Raw genomic sequence first — 21,325 nt, 5'->3', positions numbered from 1 at the left:
TATTTTTTTTGCATTTGAGCAATTCACTATGCTGTTGAATATTAATCCTCTCAAAAAAATGTTTGAAGAAATTTTCTTTTTATTTATGAAATCTGAAATGAGAACATTGTATATTGTATAAAACAATGATTTAAGTTGATTCAACTAATATTCTGGACAAAGAAAGATAACTCCAATTGAAAATTTCTTGCTAGATATTTCTTGCTATTGCGCAATACTGTGCAATTGAAAATATTTGCTATTGCACAATACTGTGCAATTGAAGATTTCTTGCTATTACGCAATACTGTGCAATTGAAAATTTCTTGCTATTGCATAATACTGCGCAATTGAAGATTTCTTGCTATTGCTGAATACTGTGCAATTGAAAATTTCTTGCTATTGCACAATACTTAATATAATTATTTTGGATCCTGATTTGAACCAACTTGAAAACTGGGCCCATAATCAAAAATCTAAGTACATGTTTAGATTCAGCATATCAAAAAAGCCCAAGAATTTAATTTTGTTAAAATTAAACTTAGTTTAATTTTGGACCCTTTGGACTTTAATGTAGATCAATTTGAAAACAGGACCAAAAATTAAGAATCTACATACACAGTTAGATTTGGCATATCAAAGAACCCCAATTATTCAATTTTTGATGAAATCAAACAAAGTTTAATTTTGAACCCCGATTTGGACCAACTTGAAAACTGGGCCCATAATCAAAAATCTAAGTACATTTTTAGATTCAGCATATCAAAGAACCCCAAGGATTCAATTTTTGTTAAAATCAAACTAAGTTTAATTTTGGACCCTTTGGACCTTAATGTAGACCAATTTGAAAACGGGACCAAAAATTAAGAATCTACATACACAGTTAGATTCGGCATATCAAAGAACCCCAATTATTCAATTTTTGATGAAATCAAACAAAGTTCAATTTTGGACCCTTTGGGCCCCTTATTCCTAAACTGTTGGGACCAAAACTCCCAAAATCAAACCCAACCTTCCTTTTATGGTCATAAACCTTGTGTCAAAATTTCATAGATTTCTATCTACTTAAACTAAAGTTATAGTGCAAAAACCAAGAAAATGCTTATTTGGGACCTTTTTGGCCCCTAATTCCTAAAATGTTGGGACCAAAACTCCCAAAATCAATCCCAATCTTTCTTTTGTGGTCATTAACCTTGTGTTAAAATTTCATAGATTTCTATTCACTTTTACTAAAGTTAGAGTGCGAAAACTAAAAGTATTCGGACGACGACGACGCAGACGCCGACGCCAACGTGATACCAATATACGACCAAAATATTTTCAATTTTTGCGGTTGTATAAAAAGCCATATCATATACATATATCTCAAGTAGATGTTTTTTATGTGACATGACATCATACAGATAAGGAGGATTGAAATGACATCATACGGATTATAGGTTAGACATGATGTCATACAGATTAGGGTTTTGATAAAGCCTTTGCAACAGTGACTGCAATCGATGACGTGATGTCATACAGATTAAAGGTGTGATAAAGCTTTTGCAACCGTGCTGATATCGATATCATCACGGGTGGCTGATACAGCACGCTTGCCATTGATTGTATTTCACATACAATTTATCTGTATTTTCTACTAAGTATATAATAAATATATTTATCCTGATTTAAAGTAATTTCTCGCAATTTGATTGGCTGATATTGTCCTAATGAATTTCAGTACAATTTTTTATTACGTCAATTGGAATTATCTCCCTTATTTATTACGTCAATTGGAATTATCTCCCTTATAACATTGACCTAATAAAAAAAAGAAAATTTGAGTTGATTATATATATAAGTCCTAATATTTTGAATTTTTCACAGTTTTAGATTAAATATCTAAAATATATTTGGTTGATATTGTCCTAATATTGTATTTAAATATTATGATATGTAATATAACAAAATCAGGATAAATTCGTTACACAGTGTTCAATTGTCCTAATACGGAATTTATCGGGTCAATAAAATTCTTGTATTAGGATAATTGAACACTGTGTAACTAATAATATATAATCCATGACAAAACCAGTCTTGTAACTCTTTTAGAGTGTATGTAATGACTAGATAATTTTTTTTAGTACTATACTATGAGACAGATTTTATATGAGGCTATCTTAACAAATATGATGTTTAAAGAACACCCAACCAAGCACAGATAAAGAAGAAATAATTTGCTATCCCAGTTATAATTTCATTCATGGATCTAAAATCTCTATTCAAATACAAATCATCCTTTTGTTCATAAGTGAAATTTTTGCAACTATGGTAGAATGTCCCAGAAACAATCAACAATATCTGTTTGCACCTTTATCTACTATAAAACTATAGACATCAGGCACTGTTCATAATTAAAATTATTTAAAACAAATGCTTGTCAAACTTATCTTCAAACCCAGACACAATTTAACTTTATTTAATTTAATTTTGGATGTAACGCGTCTTCTGATTGGCTGACGTTATTTTGTTATCAGACCATAGACATAATTTAGTCATGTGACCGTGACGTCATCAACGTTTTTTCAAGGTTTTCTACGGTTTAAAATGAAATTTAGAATTAAATTATAAGAAATGACTAATATTTTTTCTGTCTATTCGAAATAACATAAAAAATGTGGTGCACACTGTTAAATAACCCGCTACCAAGTTATTCAGTGTGCACCAAATTTTTTATGTTATTTCTTCATAGACAGAAAAAATATTACAGTCATTCCTTAATTAATCTTGAAACATTGAATTCATACTACATAAAAATAAATATGCCATGCACACAATTTTTTGAAGCAGTTGTATAACTATCCATTCATTGAAAGTTCTTATAGGAGAAAAATTCTTAGAGAACCAAGTATGAGCTCTTCATTTTTCCAGATATGAAACAATTTTTGCTAACTGTGTTAAATTGTCAAAAGTACAGTAGACTTCAACAATATACTATACATCTTTAAGGGGTTGATATTGATAAAGCTTATATATTTCTATACATATAATAATATTGTTAAAATTTACAAAATTACAACATAATCTTGTTAAACATTTGTTTAACATGTATTAGGCATTAATAGAAATTCTTGGATATATAATGCATATAGTTTTGGAAAGGTACAACAGATTTAATATGTAAAAAGGGGGGGGGGGGGCATTCATCAACCTATGTCTTATTAATTACCATACTACAACAAAAACTACTATCCATACACCACAATAATTGCAGAAGAAATAGAAATAAAACATGCAGTAATGTAATGTCTACCTCTGATGGTTTGGGGTGTTGTCATGGAAACACCACCCAAAGCCCCTGCACGTAGGTGTGCTATTCCTAAAGCAAGAAGACAGAATCATAAGATAGAAAAAGAAAGACAAAAAAGTATTTTTTTTTATTCCTTTGTTTTCAATACTGATACAGAATCAATATAACTTAAATTTATTTTTTTGCACAACCAAATTTGTGATAATGTAACTTGTTAATGATAATATACCAATAACTTTCAAAGCCATTAAAAAAATAAAATCCTGAGAATATTTTATTCGCATTTTCCTTTATATTGTTTCTGCATTTAATTCTTATCTGAATCATATTTGAGGATGATTTTACCATATCCAGGAAAAACAATATGCAAAAGATGAATGTGAAAACTATTAAATGAAATTCACCTTGTGTTTGTGGTCTGACCACAGTTGTAGTTTGCTGTGGTGCTGCAATTGCTTTAGTCAGTGGATTGGTCTGAGGTACAGCAGTAGGAGTCAAGGCCTGTGCAGGTGGCAGGTCATATTTCTGTAACTGTAACAGGTATGCATCAGCTGTGGGTACGCTTCCCCAACATACTTCCAATGTGTTAGTGCTTGCTCTCACTAGCTGAACTCGTGAGGGAGCTGGTGGCTTTTCTGTAAATAACAATTATGTGTCAATGTTGGCTATCACTGAGCTCACAATGGAGCTGGAGGCTTTTATGATAAAAATAAGATCCAACTGTCTCTTGACGTTGTTAATCAAGTTACTGTTCCTGTATCAAGCAATGACCATTCAGTTGATTTCCTATGTTACTTATTTAACCTTGATCATTGCATTTTACATGAAAGATGTCAAAATTACAACTGTCAATAGATGTTTATAATACACATCTTTGATAATTACACTCTTTTGCTAAAGAAATTAAGAGGGGGGGGGGAATGTTTAGGCCTTGGTGTCAGGGTTTCAAATTCCAGGGCTCACGCTACCAGGCGACTAGGGCGAAGAAGTTGCTTTCCCGAACGTCATTTCGCTTTCCCCGACCCCCAAGAGCGAAAACAAGTCGCCCTGTGGTTTACGATACTCGCTTTCAGTCGTTTTCGTCATCTGACATTTTCAATTTTTCCAAGTTGATGAAACATCATTTTTTTTTATTGATAATCAAAGAAATTCAGATATAAACGATAAATTTTCGTAATAAAAGAGGTTGAAGCATTGTCTTTACAGTGTGTAGCAGGTTATTTAATAAAAAGAAAACTTTTTATAACTTCATGCACTTCTGGAGCTTGTTACTAGAAAACATACATCAACGTAACTTTTGGCTGCAAAATAAGTTGTCTCCAGTAAATGTTTATTCCATTTATTGCATTATAAACGTCATGTTCCTTTCCAAATAGCTTGTCAAACATCATTTATTTTTGTAAATTTTCTTGCATTTGTCCGCCATTGACAGTTTCTAACTACGGATCAGAACCGGACCAGCTATGACCGAAATCTGTATTTTTACAATAATAACTACAGATGCATGGATGGAACAGCTGACAGAACAATATTGATCACAAAACAGAAAATTACGCATTCCACAGGCATTGACAGACTGTTACATCTAATTGATTAGTGTATATATTCCATATAATTTATACGGATTGATTCAAAATATTGATTGAAGTTGCTTAACTCTGAGACTATTATATTAATTCAATTTATTATGGCCCAGCTTAACTTTGTACATATCTTTTGATGAGAAACACTGAATTTCATACAAAATTTAGTTTTTAATTAAATTGTAATTGATATAGCATAATTTCTTTACCTTTTTGACATAAAAAAAATAATCTTTTAAGTGCTAGATATTTAGTTGGTATAGTTTCTTACAAGAACCTAAACTCAAACAACTTTGAATTTGAACTGTTACTTTAATTGTATACTCAGATATGAATTGAACAATATAAAAAGAACATTATTTATATATGACCGTTTATACTATAGTAAAATCCAAACATTGTAGCGCAGCGCACAAAGGAGCACTTCTCTTTCAAATCTCACCACTTCTCCCCATCAGTTTCAGAAAGAGAAGTCACTTCTCCCTATGATTCTGAAGTAGTGTGAGCCCTCAGTTCTATATGTTACTTCCCAGGTGGAAGAAGTGCTTTACTTCATGAATCAAAATGTATATATGAATAATGCTTACAAATTATTTTTTTAACTGAAGATTTAGATACATACCTGTTTCTAGGAACCATAGATCTTTGAAGCAAACCTGAAACAACATGAAAACTTTAAAAAGATAAAGAATCAGTTTGAACAAATCCACTAATTAGTTTGATGGAAATTTTTAATACCCATACATGAAATCATTCCTTAACATCTTTACTTTTTTAATAACATCTGAAAGTCAGAATCAAATATGTCGCTGTACAATACAGAACAGAGGCAATATGAGTTGAGTTTATGTGTTTTTATTTTAGTCATGTTCTAAATCAAGTGTGGACTAAAGGCTTCATGAAAGAAGAATGATGCACCTCATGGTACCATTAATAGAGAACCTGGCCAGTACCTGATTATTCCAAGCCTTCCTATAGCCATCTCTACCACTCCATATGTATAGTCGTGTGTGTATGGACACAGAACAATGTCCAGCCCTGGCTCTGGGCAGTGCATCTTCAAATACCTCCATTGCAAGAGGTTCCCAAGTCATTGTATCTAAAGAAAAGTATGGCAGTTTTTAAAGCTTGAATTGAATAACTTTGAAGTATCAGCTTAATATCCAGTTTCACTAACACTTTAAATATTTTAATTCAACCTACAATAATTATCCACTACAAGTAACATCTATTATATAATATTAAATATAACATTCAATAATTAAGCTATCATAAAGACATTCATTGCATTTTGTTATTTTATAACTGAAATAATTATAATTTCATGTTTACCTTAATGTTGACTAATTATCAACTGTAGACATTGGATCTGAAGATGCATCCATTTTTTTCTATTACTGTCAGGCGAAATAAAAGTGACTACTTCAAAATTTTGTGGAAAGTCCACTTTCATGCTCTTTTTTTTTAGTGTATGTATGTGTGTGTGTGTGTAATACTCACCTAAATTTAATGATGCTAATGTATTTGTGCATTTCCATTCTTTTTCATGAGTGGCAACTTTGACATCATCCATAACAAGTGGAACCCATCCTCCAAATATAAACATACGATTGCTGATCACTGTTGATGAATGAAGGCTCCTGGGTAATGGTGGGATTCCTTGAATAACTGGTTTCGTCCATGTCATAGAATCTGTTCAATAAATTTATCCAAATCATAGAAATGTCTGATTGTACATGTAAGGCAGAAAAATTTGTTCTTGCTTAAATATCTAAAACTTTAAACAACTTTTTCTATAGAAGTAGCCGTTATCCTTTTTATGTATCAGCTCTTAAACTTTAGTGTTATTTTATATAATCAAAGAATACCAAAGTTTAGTGTGGAATATGTGAACAATTTTTTATTGCAACAGTTAAGTCAGACAACTCTGGCATGTCAAGAAACAAACAAATAAAAAAATTGGGACTTAGGGACAGATGAACGAATAGATAGACAACAATAAAACTTAATGCCTCTTCCACTATGGCAGGGGCATAAAAACTTTAAAAAGGAAAGGGGGATTATTTTTTTTCAAATTTCAAGTAAATCCATGCATCATGTTCAGGGTTTAAGCTAGGATTTTGAGGGCTTTAGTCACTTTTGCGCGCTATTAAAATCAACCTTATTTTGTGTAAAAGCAATGGACCAATGATTATATTACTAGCTTAGTCAGATTTTAAGGGATTGAGGCACCAGCATGATTGGCAGTTATTGTATGATTTGACTGTATTGGCCATTATGAAAGATTCTGACATGGAATCCAGAAATTTAGTTCACAATTTCTCTTCAGTTTGTTCCAGGGGTCATTCCTGATCAACAAAAGTTGGATTCTATTTTTTTTAAAGCAGAAATTAATTTGCAATGATTATTACACTGCATAATCATTATCCTTATAAAACGTCGAAGTCGATATTTGGAAATCATTTCTATCAAGTTGGAAATGTATAAAATCCTTTTTGGAACGATTATAATGACTGAAAGGAGGTTGTAAACAAATCAACAATAGATCACGTTTACTACTTTCGGTTTTAAAATGAAACGAAAACGGGAAGTGACACATGGATAATAAATTCAAAACGAGTCCGGATTCATCAGAAAATTATCATTTTTCGATTTAATTTCCTTTAGTAAGAGATATATATTTGATTCTAAATGATTTCATATTTTACGTTTACTTTTTAATGTCTATAAATAGTCAAAAGAATACTTTCACGCATGCGTAGAACACAGTACAGGAAGCACCTGTTTAACATCGTGAACTTTTTGAATAAACACATTAAAGTTCTTTATTTTAAATGGAAATTGTCGAAAGTTTTTGATGAAAAATTTAAATCAAATATGACGAAAATGCCTTTGAATGACGAATCTACGACAAACTAACTTCAGATTGTGATCGTTTGGGAAATATTGAAATCCAAATGCGAACTGTCCGGGTTGTTACATTTTTTATTAAATGACGAAATTATACTCCTGGTTGTTGAAATGCCGACTGACAGATTTTCCTGGGGAAATAAATATGATGGTCATTCAATGATGGGGTTAATTAATAAATTACGGATAAGTGACCCATCTGATGGCGATAAGCGGATTAGTTGTAATCACAACTTGTAACACCTGTTGAAAATGTTAATTACCTGGAGGTCATAAACTTGTCAAAAACATGAAGACAGGTAGATTTATGGTTTTTATTGCGAAATTTTTTTTACACTTTCAAAATTAAAGTGACGAAATTGATTTGAAATACTTTCGTCAATGAGAAAACCTTTTCGTAAAATACGAAAGTGACGAGCGCTAGCAAAATCACTGATCATGTTGATCTCTAGATATCTCTTTTTGGTACAGTGTTATTGACACTATTGTGTGGTAGCTGTCTCACAGATGTTATACTCAACATATCCTATATCCCTTTTTTACATATTCTATAATGTTATGACTTTGTTTACCTATATCTAACTGCCACAAATCTCCAAGGCGACATCCACTCATGCCACCATATATCAATAATCGTGGGCGACGCCCATCTTTTTCTGTGTATCCACAACAGGAATGAGATTCTCTAGGAGGTGGAGGCTGACCAACTATTGGTGGGATGTCCCATGACATGGTACTTGAGTTCTGCTTCATTTCAAGTGTATACAAATCATTTAAATATCTGAAATAAGAAAATAAACATACATCTCCTTATTGTTATAACACCATGCTATTCAAAATGTCAGTATATTAACATTATTAAAGTTTTCAGCTAAACATCTGGAGAAATTTTATGTGTCATGTATGCAAGACAGACATGCATGACATGTACTTCTTTCTTTTAAATGTTCTTTTAAAATTTTATATTTACAAATAAGTTTGTTTCATTTTTACTTGTGATTTATGTATTCTTGGTTATACACTTTCATAAACTATGTTTAAAGTACTAAATAATAGCAATACACATCAGATTTACTTTCCTAACTATACATGTAGGCATTTTGTTTTACAAATAATTACTTTTCACTATCCAGAAGGTACAAAGATGCTTGACTGAGATGATTTAGAGCCTGAAGTAACTTGAAAACACTTATTTACCATAGATTGAATATGGATCTCCACATACATTTTTTAGTATTCAATGTAGTTAAAACTGCACATAATTTTATAGTATTCAATATTCCATACATTTCTTAATATATCAATATCATGCTTAAAAGAATTTTGAAACTTATTTTAAAATGACTGCCTTATGAAAATGATGCAACATTCAATACAAACATTAAATGAAATAAAGCAATTCATGTTTTTTTAGCAAGTTTACAAATCAATTCTGACTTTGAACAATGAGATTTTGAAACATATATTTGTTTATAATTAAAAAGGTGATTTTTTACCTTGGTATGTTGTTCTTTGGATCTTCACTATCATTTGCCAAACCACCAAACAAATAAGCTTTGTTTCCTAGTAAGGTAAAACTATGTCCTGTTTAAACAAAAGAAAAAGCAAACATTTTATAGGTGATAAAGAAGTACATAGTTTTTCTTGTGACTGTGCAGATCTGAAAATGATTGAGAAACCAACAGTTATTACACAAAAACAATCAAGTAATTAAAGCAATTATGAGGTTTCACCTTGTACAATTCTTCATTTATATAAAGCTGTGTGATGTCAGTTGAGTTTTGACCTGCTCTCAAGTAATTTTATTCCTCACAAATGTTTTAACCCAAAGCAGAAAAATTAGACTGGAAATTGCAGTCTACTGATACTCCTAGCTGGCTTGCAAAACAAATATCTATAAACTATTGAATCAATCATTGAACACACATAAATACATTGTACTATCATAGAAATCAGTTACATTTATTAGATTATATGTGTTGCAAATCAACAACACATTGCTTACCTAGCCTTGGGCATGGTGGAACCCCATTCTTTGGAGGTCTAGGTTTTAACCTTTTCCATTCCCATCGACTGGCTTGCAATTCATAGAGCTCATTGGAATATTTTCCATACTCCACCATTCCACCAAAAACCAGAATTCTTGTTCCATCACAAACAAAGCCATAGGCTGCACATCCTGGTGGGATATCTCCTCTAACAGCTGGCACAAACCACTGGTTGGTTGCTAAAATTACCAAAAATTAAATGAAAAATACTTTAACCAAGTGTGCGTGCTTACTACCAATAAATAGATGTTATACTAGAATTAGTTATAAATGAAAAGCCCCAATTTGAACAGATACTGTGCTGGTATCCATGGTATATATATGCATTATTCCATAGTTTTACTTTTAAAATAAATAACTAGAGTCCCTAAAAATCCTATGTCGCTGACAGTGTTCCTCCCAGATATTCCATATACATGTAGCATCCTGGTACACAAGGGAAATTGAAATACGATCTTATTCTAAAACCAGATGCTCCGCAGGGCACAGCTTTATACGACTGCAGAGGTTGAACCCTGAACGGTTGGGGCAAGTATGGACAAAACATTCAAGCTGGATTCAGCTCTAAATTTGGATTGTGATAAAATAGTTGACACAGCATAGGTTTCTGACACAGAATGAATGTGGTCTAATGAACTTAAAATACTTTTTTTTCCTTTGAGCAATTCACTATGCTGTTGAATATTTATCCTCTCAAAAAAATGTTTGAAGAAATTTTCTTTTTATATATGAAATCTGAAATGAGAAAAATTTAACCCCCCCCCCCCCCCCCCCCCGCCCCATTTTTTTTTCACATCCCCCTTTCTCTTTTTCCAAAACTGATCTCAATTCAAATTTCTAATGGAGTTTGCAACAATAACTACTCATTTAATACATCATAAAATATTAAAATGTAACAAAAGGTGCTTGTTATCACTGAATGGTAAAGATTGTTTTAATTTATCAGTTGGTAGTAAAAGTGAATATACATTGTATATTGTATAAAACAATGATTTAAGTTGATTCAACTACTACTCTGGACAAAGAAAGATAACTCCAATCAATTGAAAATTTCTTGCTATTGCACAATATTGTGCAATTAGATATTTCTTGCTATTGTGCAATACTGTGCAATTGAAAATATTTGCTATTGCACAATACTGTGCAATTGAAGATTTCTTACTATTGCGCAATACTGTGCAATTGAAAATTTCTTGCTATTGCACAATACTGTGCAATTGAAGATTTCTTGCTATTGCTGAATACTGTGCAATTGAAAATTTCTTGCTATTGCACAATACTTAATATAATAATTTTGGATCCTGATTTGAACCAACTTGAAAACTGCGCCCATAATCAAAAATCTAAGTAAAATTGAGAATGGAAATGGGGAATGTGTCAAAGAGACAACAACCCGCCCAAATAAAAAACAACAGCAGAGGGTCACCAACAGGTCTTCAAAGTAGCGAGAAATTCCCGCACCCGGAGGCGTCCTTCAGCTGGCCCCTAAACAAATATATACTAGTCCAGTGATAATGAACGCCATACTAATTTCCAAATTGTACACAAGAAACTAAAATTAAAATAATACAAGACTAACAAAGGCCAGAGGCTCCTGACTTGGGACAGGCGCAAAAATGCGGCGGGGTTAAACATGTTTGTGAGATCTCAACCCTCCCCCTATACCTCTAACCAATGTAGTAAAGTAAACGCACAACAATACGCACATTAAAATTCAGTTCAAGAGAAATCCGAGTCTGATGTCAGAAGATGTAACCAAAGAAAATAAACAAAATGACAATAATACATAAATAACAACAGACTACTAGCAGTTAACTGACATGCCAGCTCCAGACTTCAACTAAACTGATTGAAAGATTATGATTTCATCATAAGAACATCAGGCACAATCCTTCCCGTTAGGGGTTTAGTATCATACCATCATAACATATATGAGAAGAACATAACCCGTGTCATGCCAACAACTGTTTTTAGAATAAATGTGTTTAGTTCCGATGCAAAGACCTTATCAATGACTCAATATTAACGCCAAAATATGCAATCTTTAATGACTTGACAACAGTATCGTAATTATATCCCTTCTTAATAAGTCTATTCAAAGGTTTTGTAAGTTTCTGAGGTGAATACTGACACCCAAGTACATGTTTAGATTCAGCATATCAAAAAAGCTCAAGAATTCAATTTTTGTTAAAATCAAACTTAGTTTAATTTTGGACCCTTTGGACTTTAATGTAGACCAATTTGAAAACGGGACTAAAAATTAAGAATCTACATACACAGTAAGATTTGGCATATCAAAGAACCCCAATTATTCAATTTTTGATGAAATCAAACAAAGTTTAATTTTGAACCCCGATTTGGACCAACTTGAAAACTGGGCCAATAATCAAAAATCTAAGCACATTTTTAGATTCAGCAATCAAAGAACCCCAAGGATTCAATTTTTGTCAAAATCAAACTAAGTTTAATTTTGGACCCTTTGGACCTTAATGTAGACCAATTTGAAAACGGGACCAAAAATTAAGAATCTACATACACAGTTAGATTCGGCATATCAAAGAACCCTAATTATTCAATTTTTGATGAAATCAAACTAAGTTCAATTTTGGACCCTTTGGGCCCCTTATTCCTAAACTGTTGGGACCAAAACTCCCAAAATCAAACCCAACCTTCCTTTTGTGGTCATAAACCTTGTGTTTAAATTTCATAGATTTCTATTTACTTAAACTAAAGTTATGGTGCGAAAACCAAGAATAATGCTTACTTGAGCCCCTTTTTGGCCCCTTATTCCTAAACTGTTCAGACCTCAACTCCCAAAATCAATACCAACTTTCCTTTTGTGGTCATAAACCTTGTGTTTAAATTTCATTGATTTCTATTTACTTAAACTAAGGTTATTGTGTGAAAACCAAGAATAATGCTTATTTGGGCCCTTTTTTGGCCCCTAATTCCTTAACTGTTAGAACCAAAACTCCCAAAATCAATCCCAACCTTCCTTTTGTGGTCATAAACCTTGTGTCAAAATTTCATAGATTTCTATTCACTTAAACTTAAGTTATTGTGCGAAAACCAAGAAAATGCTTATTTGGGCCCTTTTTGGCCCCTAATTCCTAAAATGTTGGGATCAAAACTCCCAAAATCAATCCCAACCTTCCTTTAGTGATCAACCTTGTGTTAAAATTTCATAGATTTCTATTCACTTTTACTAAAGTTAGAGTGCGAAAACTAAAAGTATTCGGACGACGACGACGACGCAGACGACGACGCCAACGTGATAACAATATACGACGAAAAATTAAAATTTTTGCGGTCGTATAAAAATAAAGCATCACATCTATAAGACAAGAGTGCACACGCTGAAATGTCTCGCCTTCTATATTAATCATTGATATTATGTTGATAGTCCTAAGTATAAAGCTTTTAATTACAACTGTCTAATTAACTTAACATTAACCAAAATAACTAAACAAAGACCAATGAACCATGAAAATGAGGTCAAGGTCAGATGAACCATGCCAGGCAGACATGTACAGCTAACAATGCTTCTATACAACATATATAGTTGACCTATTACTTATGGTTTAAGAAAAATTGACCAAAACACAAAAAATTAACACTGTGCAATGAACCTTGAAAATGAGGTCATGGTCAAAAGAAACCTGCCCTACTGACATAAAGATTATAAAATATTTCCATACACCAAATATAGTTGACCTATGGCATATAGTATTAGATAAATAGACCAAAACTCAAAAACTTAACTTTGACCACTGAACCACGAAAATGAGGTCAAGGTCACATGACATCTGCCCGCTAGACATGTACACCTTACAATCATTCCATACAACAAATATAGTAGACCTATTGCATATAGTATGAAAAAAACAGACCAAAACACAAAAATTTAACTATAACCACTGAACCATGAAAATGAGGTCAAGGTCACATGACATCTGCCCGCTAGACATGTACACCTTATAATCATTCCATACAACAAATACAGTAGACCTATTGCATATAGTATGAAAAAAACAGACCAAAACACAAAAATTTAACTATAACCACTGAACCATGAAAATGAGGTCAAGGTCAGATGACACCTGCCAGTTGGACATGTACACCTTACAGTCCTTCCATACACCAAATATACAAGCCCTATTGCTTATAGTATCTGAGATACGGACTTGACCACCAAAACTTAACCTTGTTCACTGATCCATGAAATGAGGTCGAGGTCAAGTGAAAACTGTCTGACAGACATGAGGACCTTGCAAGGTACGCACATATCAAATATAGTTATCCTATTACTTATAATAAGAGAGAATTCAACATTACAAAAAATCTGAACTTTTTTTTCAAGTGGTCACTGAACCATGAAAATGAGGTCAAGGACATTGGACATGTGACTGACAGAAACTTCGTAACATGAGGCATCTATATACAAAGTATGAAGCATCCAGGTCTTCCACCTTCTAAAATATAAAGCTTTTAAGAAGTTAGCTAACACCGCCGCCGTAGCCGCCGTAGCCGCCGCCGGATCACTATCCCTATGTCGAGCTTTCTGCAACAAAAGTTGCAGGCTCGACAAAAATCAAGTCATATACATGTAGCATCACATTTAATCACATTTAAGGTATATATAGTATAACATTACCATGATGCTAAAAGGCCCCAGGGGTTACTGAGCTCACCTTGATCCTAGACTATTAGTGCATCATAAACACCCATGATGGCATTTCAGAAACCATCAGTTAAAATTTATTTCTATAGGGACAGAAAGACTAAAATGTCTTTTTGGTTGATCATGTTAACCATCATTTTTACTGTAAACAGTTACTTTCTATCCAAGTACATGGATGCCCCACTCGCACTATCATTTTCCATGTTCAGTGGACCATGAAATTGGGTAAAAAAAATAATTTGGCATTAAAATTTGAAAGATCATATCATAGGGAATATGTGTACCAACTTTCAAGTTGATTGGACTTCAACTTCATCAAAAACTTTAACCTGAAACTCCCACTTTTATTTTCTATGTTCAGTGGACCATGAAATTGGGGTCAAAGGTCTAATTTGGCTTTAAAATTAGATAGATCATATCATAAGCAACAAGTGTACTAAGTTTCAAGTTGATTGCACTTCAGCTTCATCAAAAACTACCTTGACCAAAAACTTTAACCTGAAGTGGGACGAACGGAAATACAAACGAACAGACGGACAGACCAGAAAACATAATAAATGCCCTCTACTGTCGTAAGTGGGGCATAAAAACACCTGATACAGTCCTCCCGATAAAGGTCCTACCCCCTTCACCAAAATAAATTCTGCAAATGATCTTTTTATTAGCCTAATAGGGTGAACAGACCAAACATCCTTCCCCTTACCTACATTTTAACAAAGAACTTAACTCAAAGACGTTCCATATTTTAAGTTCAATTAATCATTACTTAAATGCATGACGTGAAATTTTAATATTCTAATTTCCCCAATGGAACCCCATCTTTAACCTTTTGTGCCCCCAAAAATATAAGGTTACTTCCGGTAATAAAAAAAAAACTGCTAAAAATTTATCCTGTTATTATGAATAAAATAATACCGATACTTCTGAAGACGGGAAATGGTAATAATTATCAAAAAAGTTTTAAATTTTAATTAATGACGTCTTCTCGTCACTCCGATAAATTCAGCAAAACAATCCGCCATTTTGATTTATTCAACTCTGCGTTCAGTTGAAAAACCTTTCTCCAATCGCAAAAATAGACGAGAAATAACATAGCCTTATTTCCAATGACAATCATAAAGTTGATTTTGATTTTTGTAATTCATCAAAAGAATGTCAAGCATTCAAATCTTTCAATATCAATGAACTATTAAATAAAGCAGAGATGTAGGGTGCCGCCATCTTTGTTTTTGCCGCAAAAAAGTCCCCCCATTGAATGAGCATTACCATTTTTATGTTTCAATTATCAAAATAAATACATATATCGAAACCCGTTTATTTTGAGCAAATGCATTTCTAGTGTTTAATTGATAAAATCACTCAAACGGGGGAATGAAAATTCTTGTAGTTTGACAGTTAAACAATGATGGCTGCCATTTTGTATTCCGAAGAGCTGTAAACAAAACATACCGGTATTGTACACATGCAACTCGTCGACGATCCCTTCATTTCCACCACCAAAAATGACCATTAAATCTTTTATTGCAACAGCACGGTGTCCATGTCGAGGTCTTGGGCATGGTCCCGATGCATTTGTTAGCCTTTTCCATTTCAATATGGGTGCCGCCATGTTTAAATTAACCCACAATGCATCTGCCGACCCCGTATGTCCAAACAAAATTTGAATATCACATGACAAAATTAAGACGTGAATCAAGAAAAAATGAATGTGTTTTTATTAGTACTATTTTATTTCATCTGTACTCATTGATTTCTTAATTACATATATTGTAAATTTATTCTGATAACTTATTTTTATCGTTATTTTGTGTCAACTGGTTCCTAGTCGGGAAAGCAGCTTTTCTAAAAATAGATCAGGAAAACACCTTTGAACTGTGTGGTTCTGCAAACAAGCACACTTGGATTCTGTTGCAAACATTATACACAAGGGTAACAAGTGTTTTTTTCGCTTAAAATTATTTTTTGTTAATTATTTGTTGATACATTAGAATTATTTCTATTTGAACAATCACATGTTTACTATTAATAGTATTAAAGACTGATCAATATAAATATAAATAAGGGCATATGCCATATATGATGGAGAGAACAAGATCATGAGATGAAATTATTAACAGATTAAACAGCTAAACTGATAAAACATTAAGTAACTAAGATCCATCACAAGACATTACTTGGTTTCAAAGTGGGCATTGAAAACAGGACATGAAAATGATGAAATTATTGTGATTTGCCAAAAATTTAACACTGTGTGGTTGATAACATAATGTATGATATACATGATGTAACTGAACATGAATTAATCTAAAAGACGGTATTTGCACGGAAAATGTATTAGAATATGATTTTTAATTTGTAACACATAATAGTGTCCTATGAAAAAGTGTCCACATGGACACTTTTTCGTTGAAATTTGGTATTCAATAATGTCCATTGCCATGGAATGGTGTCTCTTAAAAGGACAGATTTTTACTGCTAACAATATGAAATAGTGTCCACTCACAGGACAAATTTTCATAGTAGTTGCTATTAAATTTTCTCGTAAATTTTGTCCTCCAAGGGAAGTAATACAAAGGTCATTACAAAGTTTCATTGTACTTGAATTTTAATTAAAATATCAAGTATTGATGAGAAATTGATCAATATACAAATGTAAACAAAAAAATAATGGATGGAAGTGAATGTAGAGAAATTTAAGTTCTAAGAAATTCCCAGCAAATTGTTAATGGCAATGAAAGAATAACAATAAGAAGGAAGTGTAAAATCAAATATGAAGAACTTTATTATATTTATTATGTCAAAGAGGAAGGCAATAGAAAATAAATAATGTCCATTGCCATGCAATATTGTCTCCTAAGTGGAAAGCATTTTACAGCAACAGTTATGAAATATGGTCCATCTGCAGAAGAAATTTTCGAAGTGAATGTTATTAAATTGTGTCCTCAAAGGAAAATAAAATGGAACAGCATCTAACATGTATATAATTATATTAAAAAATATAGATATGAAGATAAGGATGGTATGAGTGCCAATGAGAAAATTTTTATGTCAAAGAAACAATTAATTCAAGCTCGTAATCAAAGTTAAAATGTGTCCAGTAATATCAAGGCAATGGATATCATTTAATACTTTAATCATATCAAAAAATGCCCAGGCAGACACAATCATAATTACAATGTCCTGTGAAAAAAATGTCCACCTGGACAATATTATGGTAGTGAATAATGTCCATGTTCATGGACACTTTTTCATACCTGAGGACATGTTTTCATAGGAAATTGTGTCCAGGACACATTTAAATAAGTAAATATTGTCAAAATGTGTCTGGTGGACATTTTTTCATGGAGGACATTATTAAATCCTACAAATTAAGAGACCTCTGCTTTAAAGCGCTGTTTTTGATGAATTGACCCAATTCATCCATAGATTTACTCAAATTAAACATTCTTTTTAAATGGATAAAATATGACAAAACAATTCTTGTATAAATATGCATGGGTTTGAATTTTAATAGAACAGTTGCCTGTGGGATATTGGTCCCTTAGTCAAATATCATATACATGAAATCTCTTAGAAGTGCAATTGATATTCAGTGAAATAACATGAACAATTATTTTACAGGGAATATTATGCTATTTGTTTTTTAATAGTTGTGTGTAAAATTGACTATGCAAAATATTAGCCAAGAGTCTTTGATATTGTGATGACTGATGAGTGGACAGTTGTTTTATCTAAGAAGAAATCAAGGCATGCTTTGATTTATAAAAAGATTTATATATTGTTGACAGTAATAATTGGATTAAATGCAGTGTCTCGAGGTAACTTGAAACTGGCTTTATTGTGTCAAAACCAAATTAGTTGTTTGGAATTTTATTCTTTATAAAACTTCTTTATTTTATTATTTTACAGGAAATATTTACATACTAGAATATAATGGCAGAAAACACAACCATGGCAAACATGACAAAGAAAAGAGTAAAACCTGAGAATTGTGAAGATTCTCTAGGAAAACAAAAAGGCACAGATCAAAATGAAGCTGAAATTGACAGTAAGAAATTAAATTTTAAGGAAATTGTATTCCATTTTGATCAAATACTCTTTCTTCAATTCTGGAAAATCAGACACATTGAAATGATGATCATGATGATGGTGACCATAAAACCTGTTTAGTGCCTATTTAAGTCATATTCTTCATTACCCTGCAGTATGCAGTAAAAAGACAGCAATCCTACAACACAATAAATCCAAAAGCCATTCAGACATAAGCATATTGTCCAGAAGGTCCTCAACAATAGGCAAGTTACACAGGCACTTGTCTCTGGAAAAATTTACTTTATTCTTTAATATAACATGATTTTATTAAAGTATATATGGGGGGCATCTTGAAACAATAGACCACTTTCGAGTTCATCCGTCACCGGAAAAAAACTCGTCAATTATACGCACCTTTGTGATGTCATTTACCAGATAGAGGGGCTCGCCTGTATCTCTGCACTATTATGTCACTATATATATGTTCATCAAGCATCTTAGTGATCGTCATTGTGCAGGATAAACTAGAAATAAAGTTTGTTTAGTAGGTACTTAATCACAATTCCCTAATGACAGCAGTGCAGATTGTCAATTATGAGAATTTAATTTTCCGAATAATTTGTGCAATATAGCTTTATAGTTTTTCAACCACTCGCTCAACATTGAAACGGAAGTCACCTAAACACAGGAGGGACTTTCACTAAAACCAAAGTTTTTGAAGTAAATGCATCGAACTCGAAAGTTGTCTATTGCATGTGGCAATTTTCTGTTCAAAAAGTCAATCACTCTAAATGTCAATGTTATTTACCCAACTAATATGTTTTATTTGTATATTTCCAGGTTTTGCCATGTACAAAGTAATGTTCAGAGCATTTCTAAGTGTAGTTTTACCATCCTGTTCCATTTTTTACCTAGTCTACATGGGTGTGTTTGATTCAGTCTTCACAGAGAATGGGATTGAACATTATGCTGAGAGACCTGGACTTGGAATGAAAGCTCTGTTACCAAAGTGGATGAAGATGCCATTAAATTCAGCCGTTAATTTTGGATATGTTATAATGGCAGCGTATTGGTGTGCTTATACATCAGCAGCCTTCCAAGCAAACAGGATCACACTAATAGATGCATATATATCCTATATATTCAATTTTATGGCTGGTTGTTATGGTCCCATACAACTTTTAAGAATTCTGACTCAGCTTCAACAATTTGCTGTTTTAGATCAATGGTATACGTACCCACTCTTTATGTGGGTATTTGTATGGGGACACTTTCTAACATCTGGTTGGAACATGATTTTCATCATTCAGTGTATGATATTTTCAGTTGGTAGCTATACTTTGACATTATATACAGATGTAGGATTTGAGATTGCACTCGGAGTTCATATAATTATAGCAATAATTGGAGCTATATTAGCCTATCAAAAATTTCCATCTAGTGATTGTAAATATCCATTTGTAATGTCTATCCTATGTTGTGCTGGGTTTGTTGGATTGAAGTTAATTGATTTAGATTTACCAAAAGTGCATCCTATATTCACAAAAATTTCAGGACATTTTTTGTCAAAGATTGCAGACATTTATCAGATTCATTATGTAAACATGTACTTTTTTGCTTTGACATTTTATAAGCATAATTTTGAAAGTAAGAAAGATAAGTGAGTCAACATTACAATTATTTTTAAGTTTGCTCTGTTATGAACAACATCTTGGTTTTTCCTTCCTTGTCTTGTGAACAAGTTTCCAAAGTTAAAATTTTGATGGAAATAAATGAAATTTATCATCTTTTTAACCATGTTAACCAACCATGTGTATAAATTAAATATTGTTTCAAGAACTACTAAGATACTATTAACCATAGTTCTGATCCATTTTGATATGTATATGTGTTTAAATTATGTTCCTTTTAAAAAAAAGGAAGCTTTAAATAATCTGGGAACAATTCTATCTTTATATACACGATAAGTATAACATCTTGGTTTGAAATATTTTAATTTAAAGTCAAATTTGCTTTCCATGAGTTATGTCCCTTTGAACTTCATTTGTATTGATGGAGGCAAGTACACATTTTTGTTATTCCCATCTCCCTCTGCAAGCACTTGTTAGAATAAAATGAAACTTGTGTAAGATGTACATTATAAACTGGCATGGTTCATTTGACCTTGACCTCATATTCTTGATTCTTGATATTGAGTGTAAGACAAGCAATCTTTTTCATGGAAAGAATGAAATTTTAACACTGTGACTGTGATGATAATTACTTTAGTGTATGTTGAATATTTGATGTCATACCCGTAGCCAGGGGGGTTCAGGGGTCCGAACCCCCCTTGAAAACAAATAAGCACTGTTAAAGTCAATGTTCTGTTTGAATTGTGACTTTTAAAGTTGAGTTAGTGAGTCCAAATACCCCACCCCCTTAAAAATTCCTGGCTACGGGCCTGGATGCGATACGTATGTGACAGAAGATTTTAATTTTGAATTTACAAGATGCACATTGTTAGCTCAATTTTTATTATCCATAGATAAATTTATCTTGCAACATTGAAAATAATAAAGAAAAAAGATGATTTTATTGTTTACTCTAGCCACTAATCTTCTGTCCTGGTATGGCTACATGTTGGTTATATAATGCTGGTTTTGGTAGTTGTTATTGCTGAAATAATGTGCTTGAGTAGGTCGCCAGAGTATGTCCTTATTCAAAAATTTGAATTGTAAGAATGTCTGTCAAAGGTGATTGGCTATTGAGTTTATAGTTATATGGAAAGATTATTTATCCTGCAGTGACTGAATAAAGAGGATGG

At 32.4% G+C, this 21,325-nt stretch overlaps 2 protein-coding genes across 5 annotated transcripts in view; one reads left to right on the top strand and one right to left on the bottom strand.

Annotated features, from left to right (window-relative positions):
• LOC143069153 (host cell factor 1-like) overlaps positions 1-16,125 on the bottom strand; it is a 31,402-nt gene extending 15,277 nt beyond the window's left edge. The window contains exons 1-9 of one of the 2 annotated variants that reach the window (XM_076243643.1): positions 15,940-16,125; positions 9,767-9,988; positions 9,258-9,345; positions 8,334-8,542; positions 6,352-6,543; positions 5,805-5,950; positions 5,474-5,507; positions 3,673-3,903; positions 3,272-3,337 (exon numbers count right to left, since the gene is read on the bottom strand). In XM_076243643.1, coding sequence (XP_076099758.1) covers positions 3,272-3,337; positions 3,673-3,903; positions 5,474-5,507; positions 5,805-5,950; positions 6,352-6,543; positions 8,334-8,542; positions 9,258-9,345; positions 9,767-9,988; positions 15,940-16,099 — 1,348 coding nt within the window. In that variant the 5' untranslated portion in view covers positions 16,100-16,125. The remainder of the gene's footprint in view (positions 1-3,271; positions 3,338-3,672; positions 3,904-5,473; positions 5,508-5,804; positions 5,951-6,351; positions 6,544-8,333; positions 8,543-9,257; positions 9,346-9,766; positions 9,989-15,939) is intronic. The other variant, XM_076243648.1, reaches the window with a different exon arrangement.
• LOC143069167 (transmembrane protein 187-like) lies at positions 15,528-21,091 on the top strand. 3 transcript variants are annotated; one of them, XM_076243679.1, is made up of 3 exons: positions 15,528-15,941; positions 18,400-18,538; positions 19,363-21,091. In XM_076243679.1, the coding sequence occupies exons 2-3, from the start codon at positions 18,424-18,426 to the stop codon at positions 20,184-20,186; spliced, it is 939 nt and encodes a 312-aa protein (XP_076099794.1). In that variant the 5' UTR covers positions 15,528-15,941; positions 18,400-18,423; the 3' UTR covers positions 20,187-21,091. The 3 variants fall into 3 exon arrangements, with proteins under 3 accessions (XP_076099794.1, XP_076099776.1, XP_076099784.1); XM_076243661.1 differs by lacking the exon at positions 15,528-15,941 and adding an exon at positions 16,150-16,419; XM_076243669.1 differs by lacking the exon at positions 15,528-15,941 and adding an exon at positions 16,557-16,636.
• Positions 21,092-21,325: the final 234 nt, after the last annotated feature.

Source organism: Mytilus galloprovincialis, chromosome 1 (assembly GCF_965363235.1).
Source record: "Mytilus galloprovincialis chromosome 1, xbMytGall1.hap1.1, whole genome shotgun sequence".
Lineage (NCBI taxonomy): Eukaryota > Metazoa > Mollusca > Bivalvia > Mytilida > Mytilidae > Mytilus > Mytilus galloprovincialis.
The sequence above is the reverse complement of the archived record's forward strand: the minus strand, read 5'-3'. Positions and strand labels throughout refer to the sequence as shown.

Bases quoted from the DNA above. Each gene is read 5' to 3' on its own strand.
- LOC143069167 (XM_076243679.1), top strand. From the start codon at position 18,424: ATGGCAGAAAACACAACCATGGCAAACATGACAAAGAAAAGAGTAAAA. The intron at 18,539-19,362 runs GTAAGAAATTAA...GTATATTTCCAG, and splicing joins AAATGAAGCTGAAATTGACA to GTTTTGCCATGTACAAAGTA.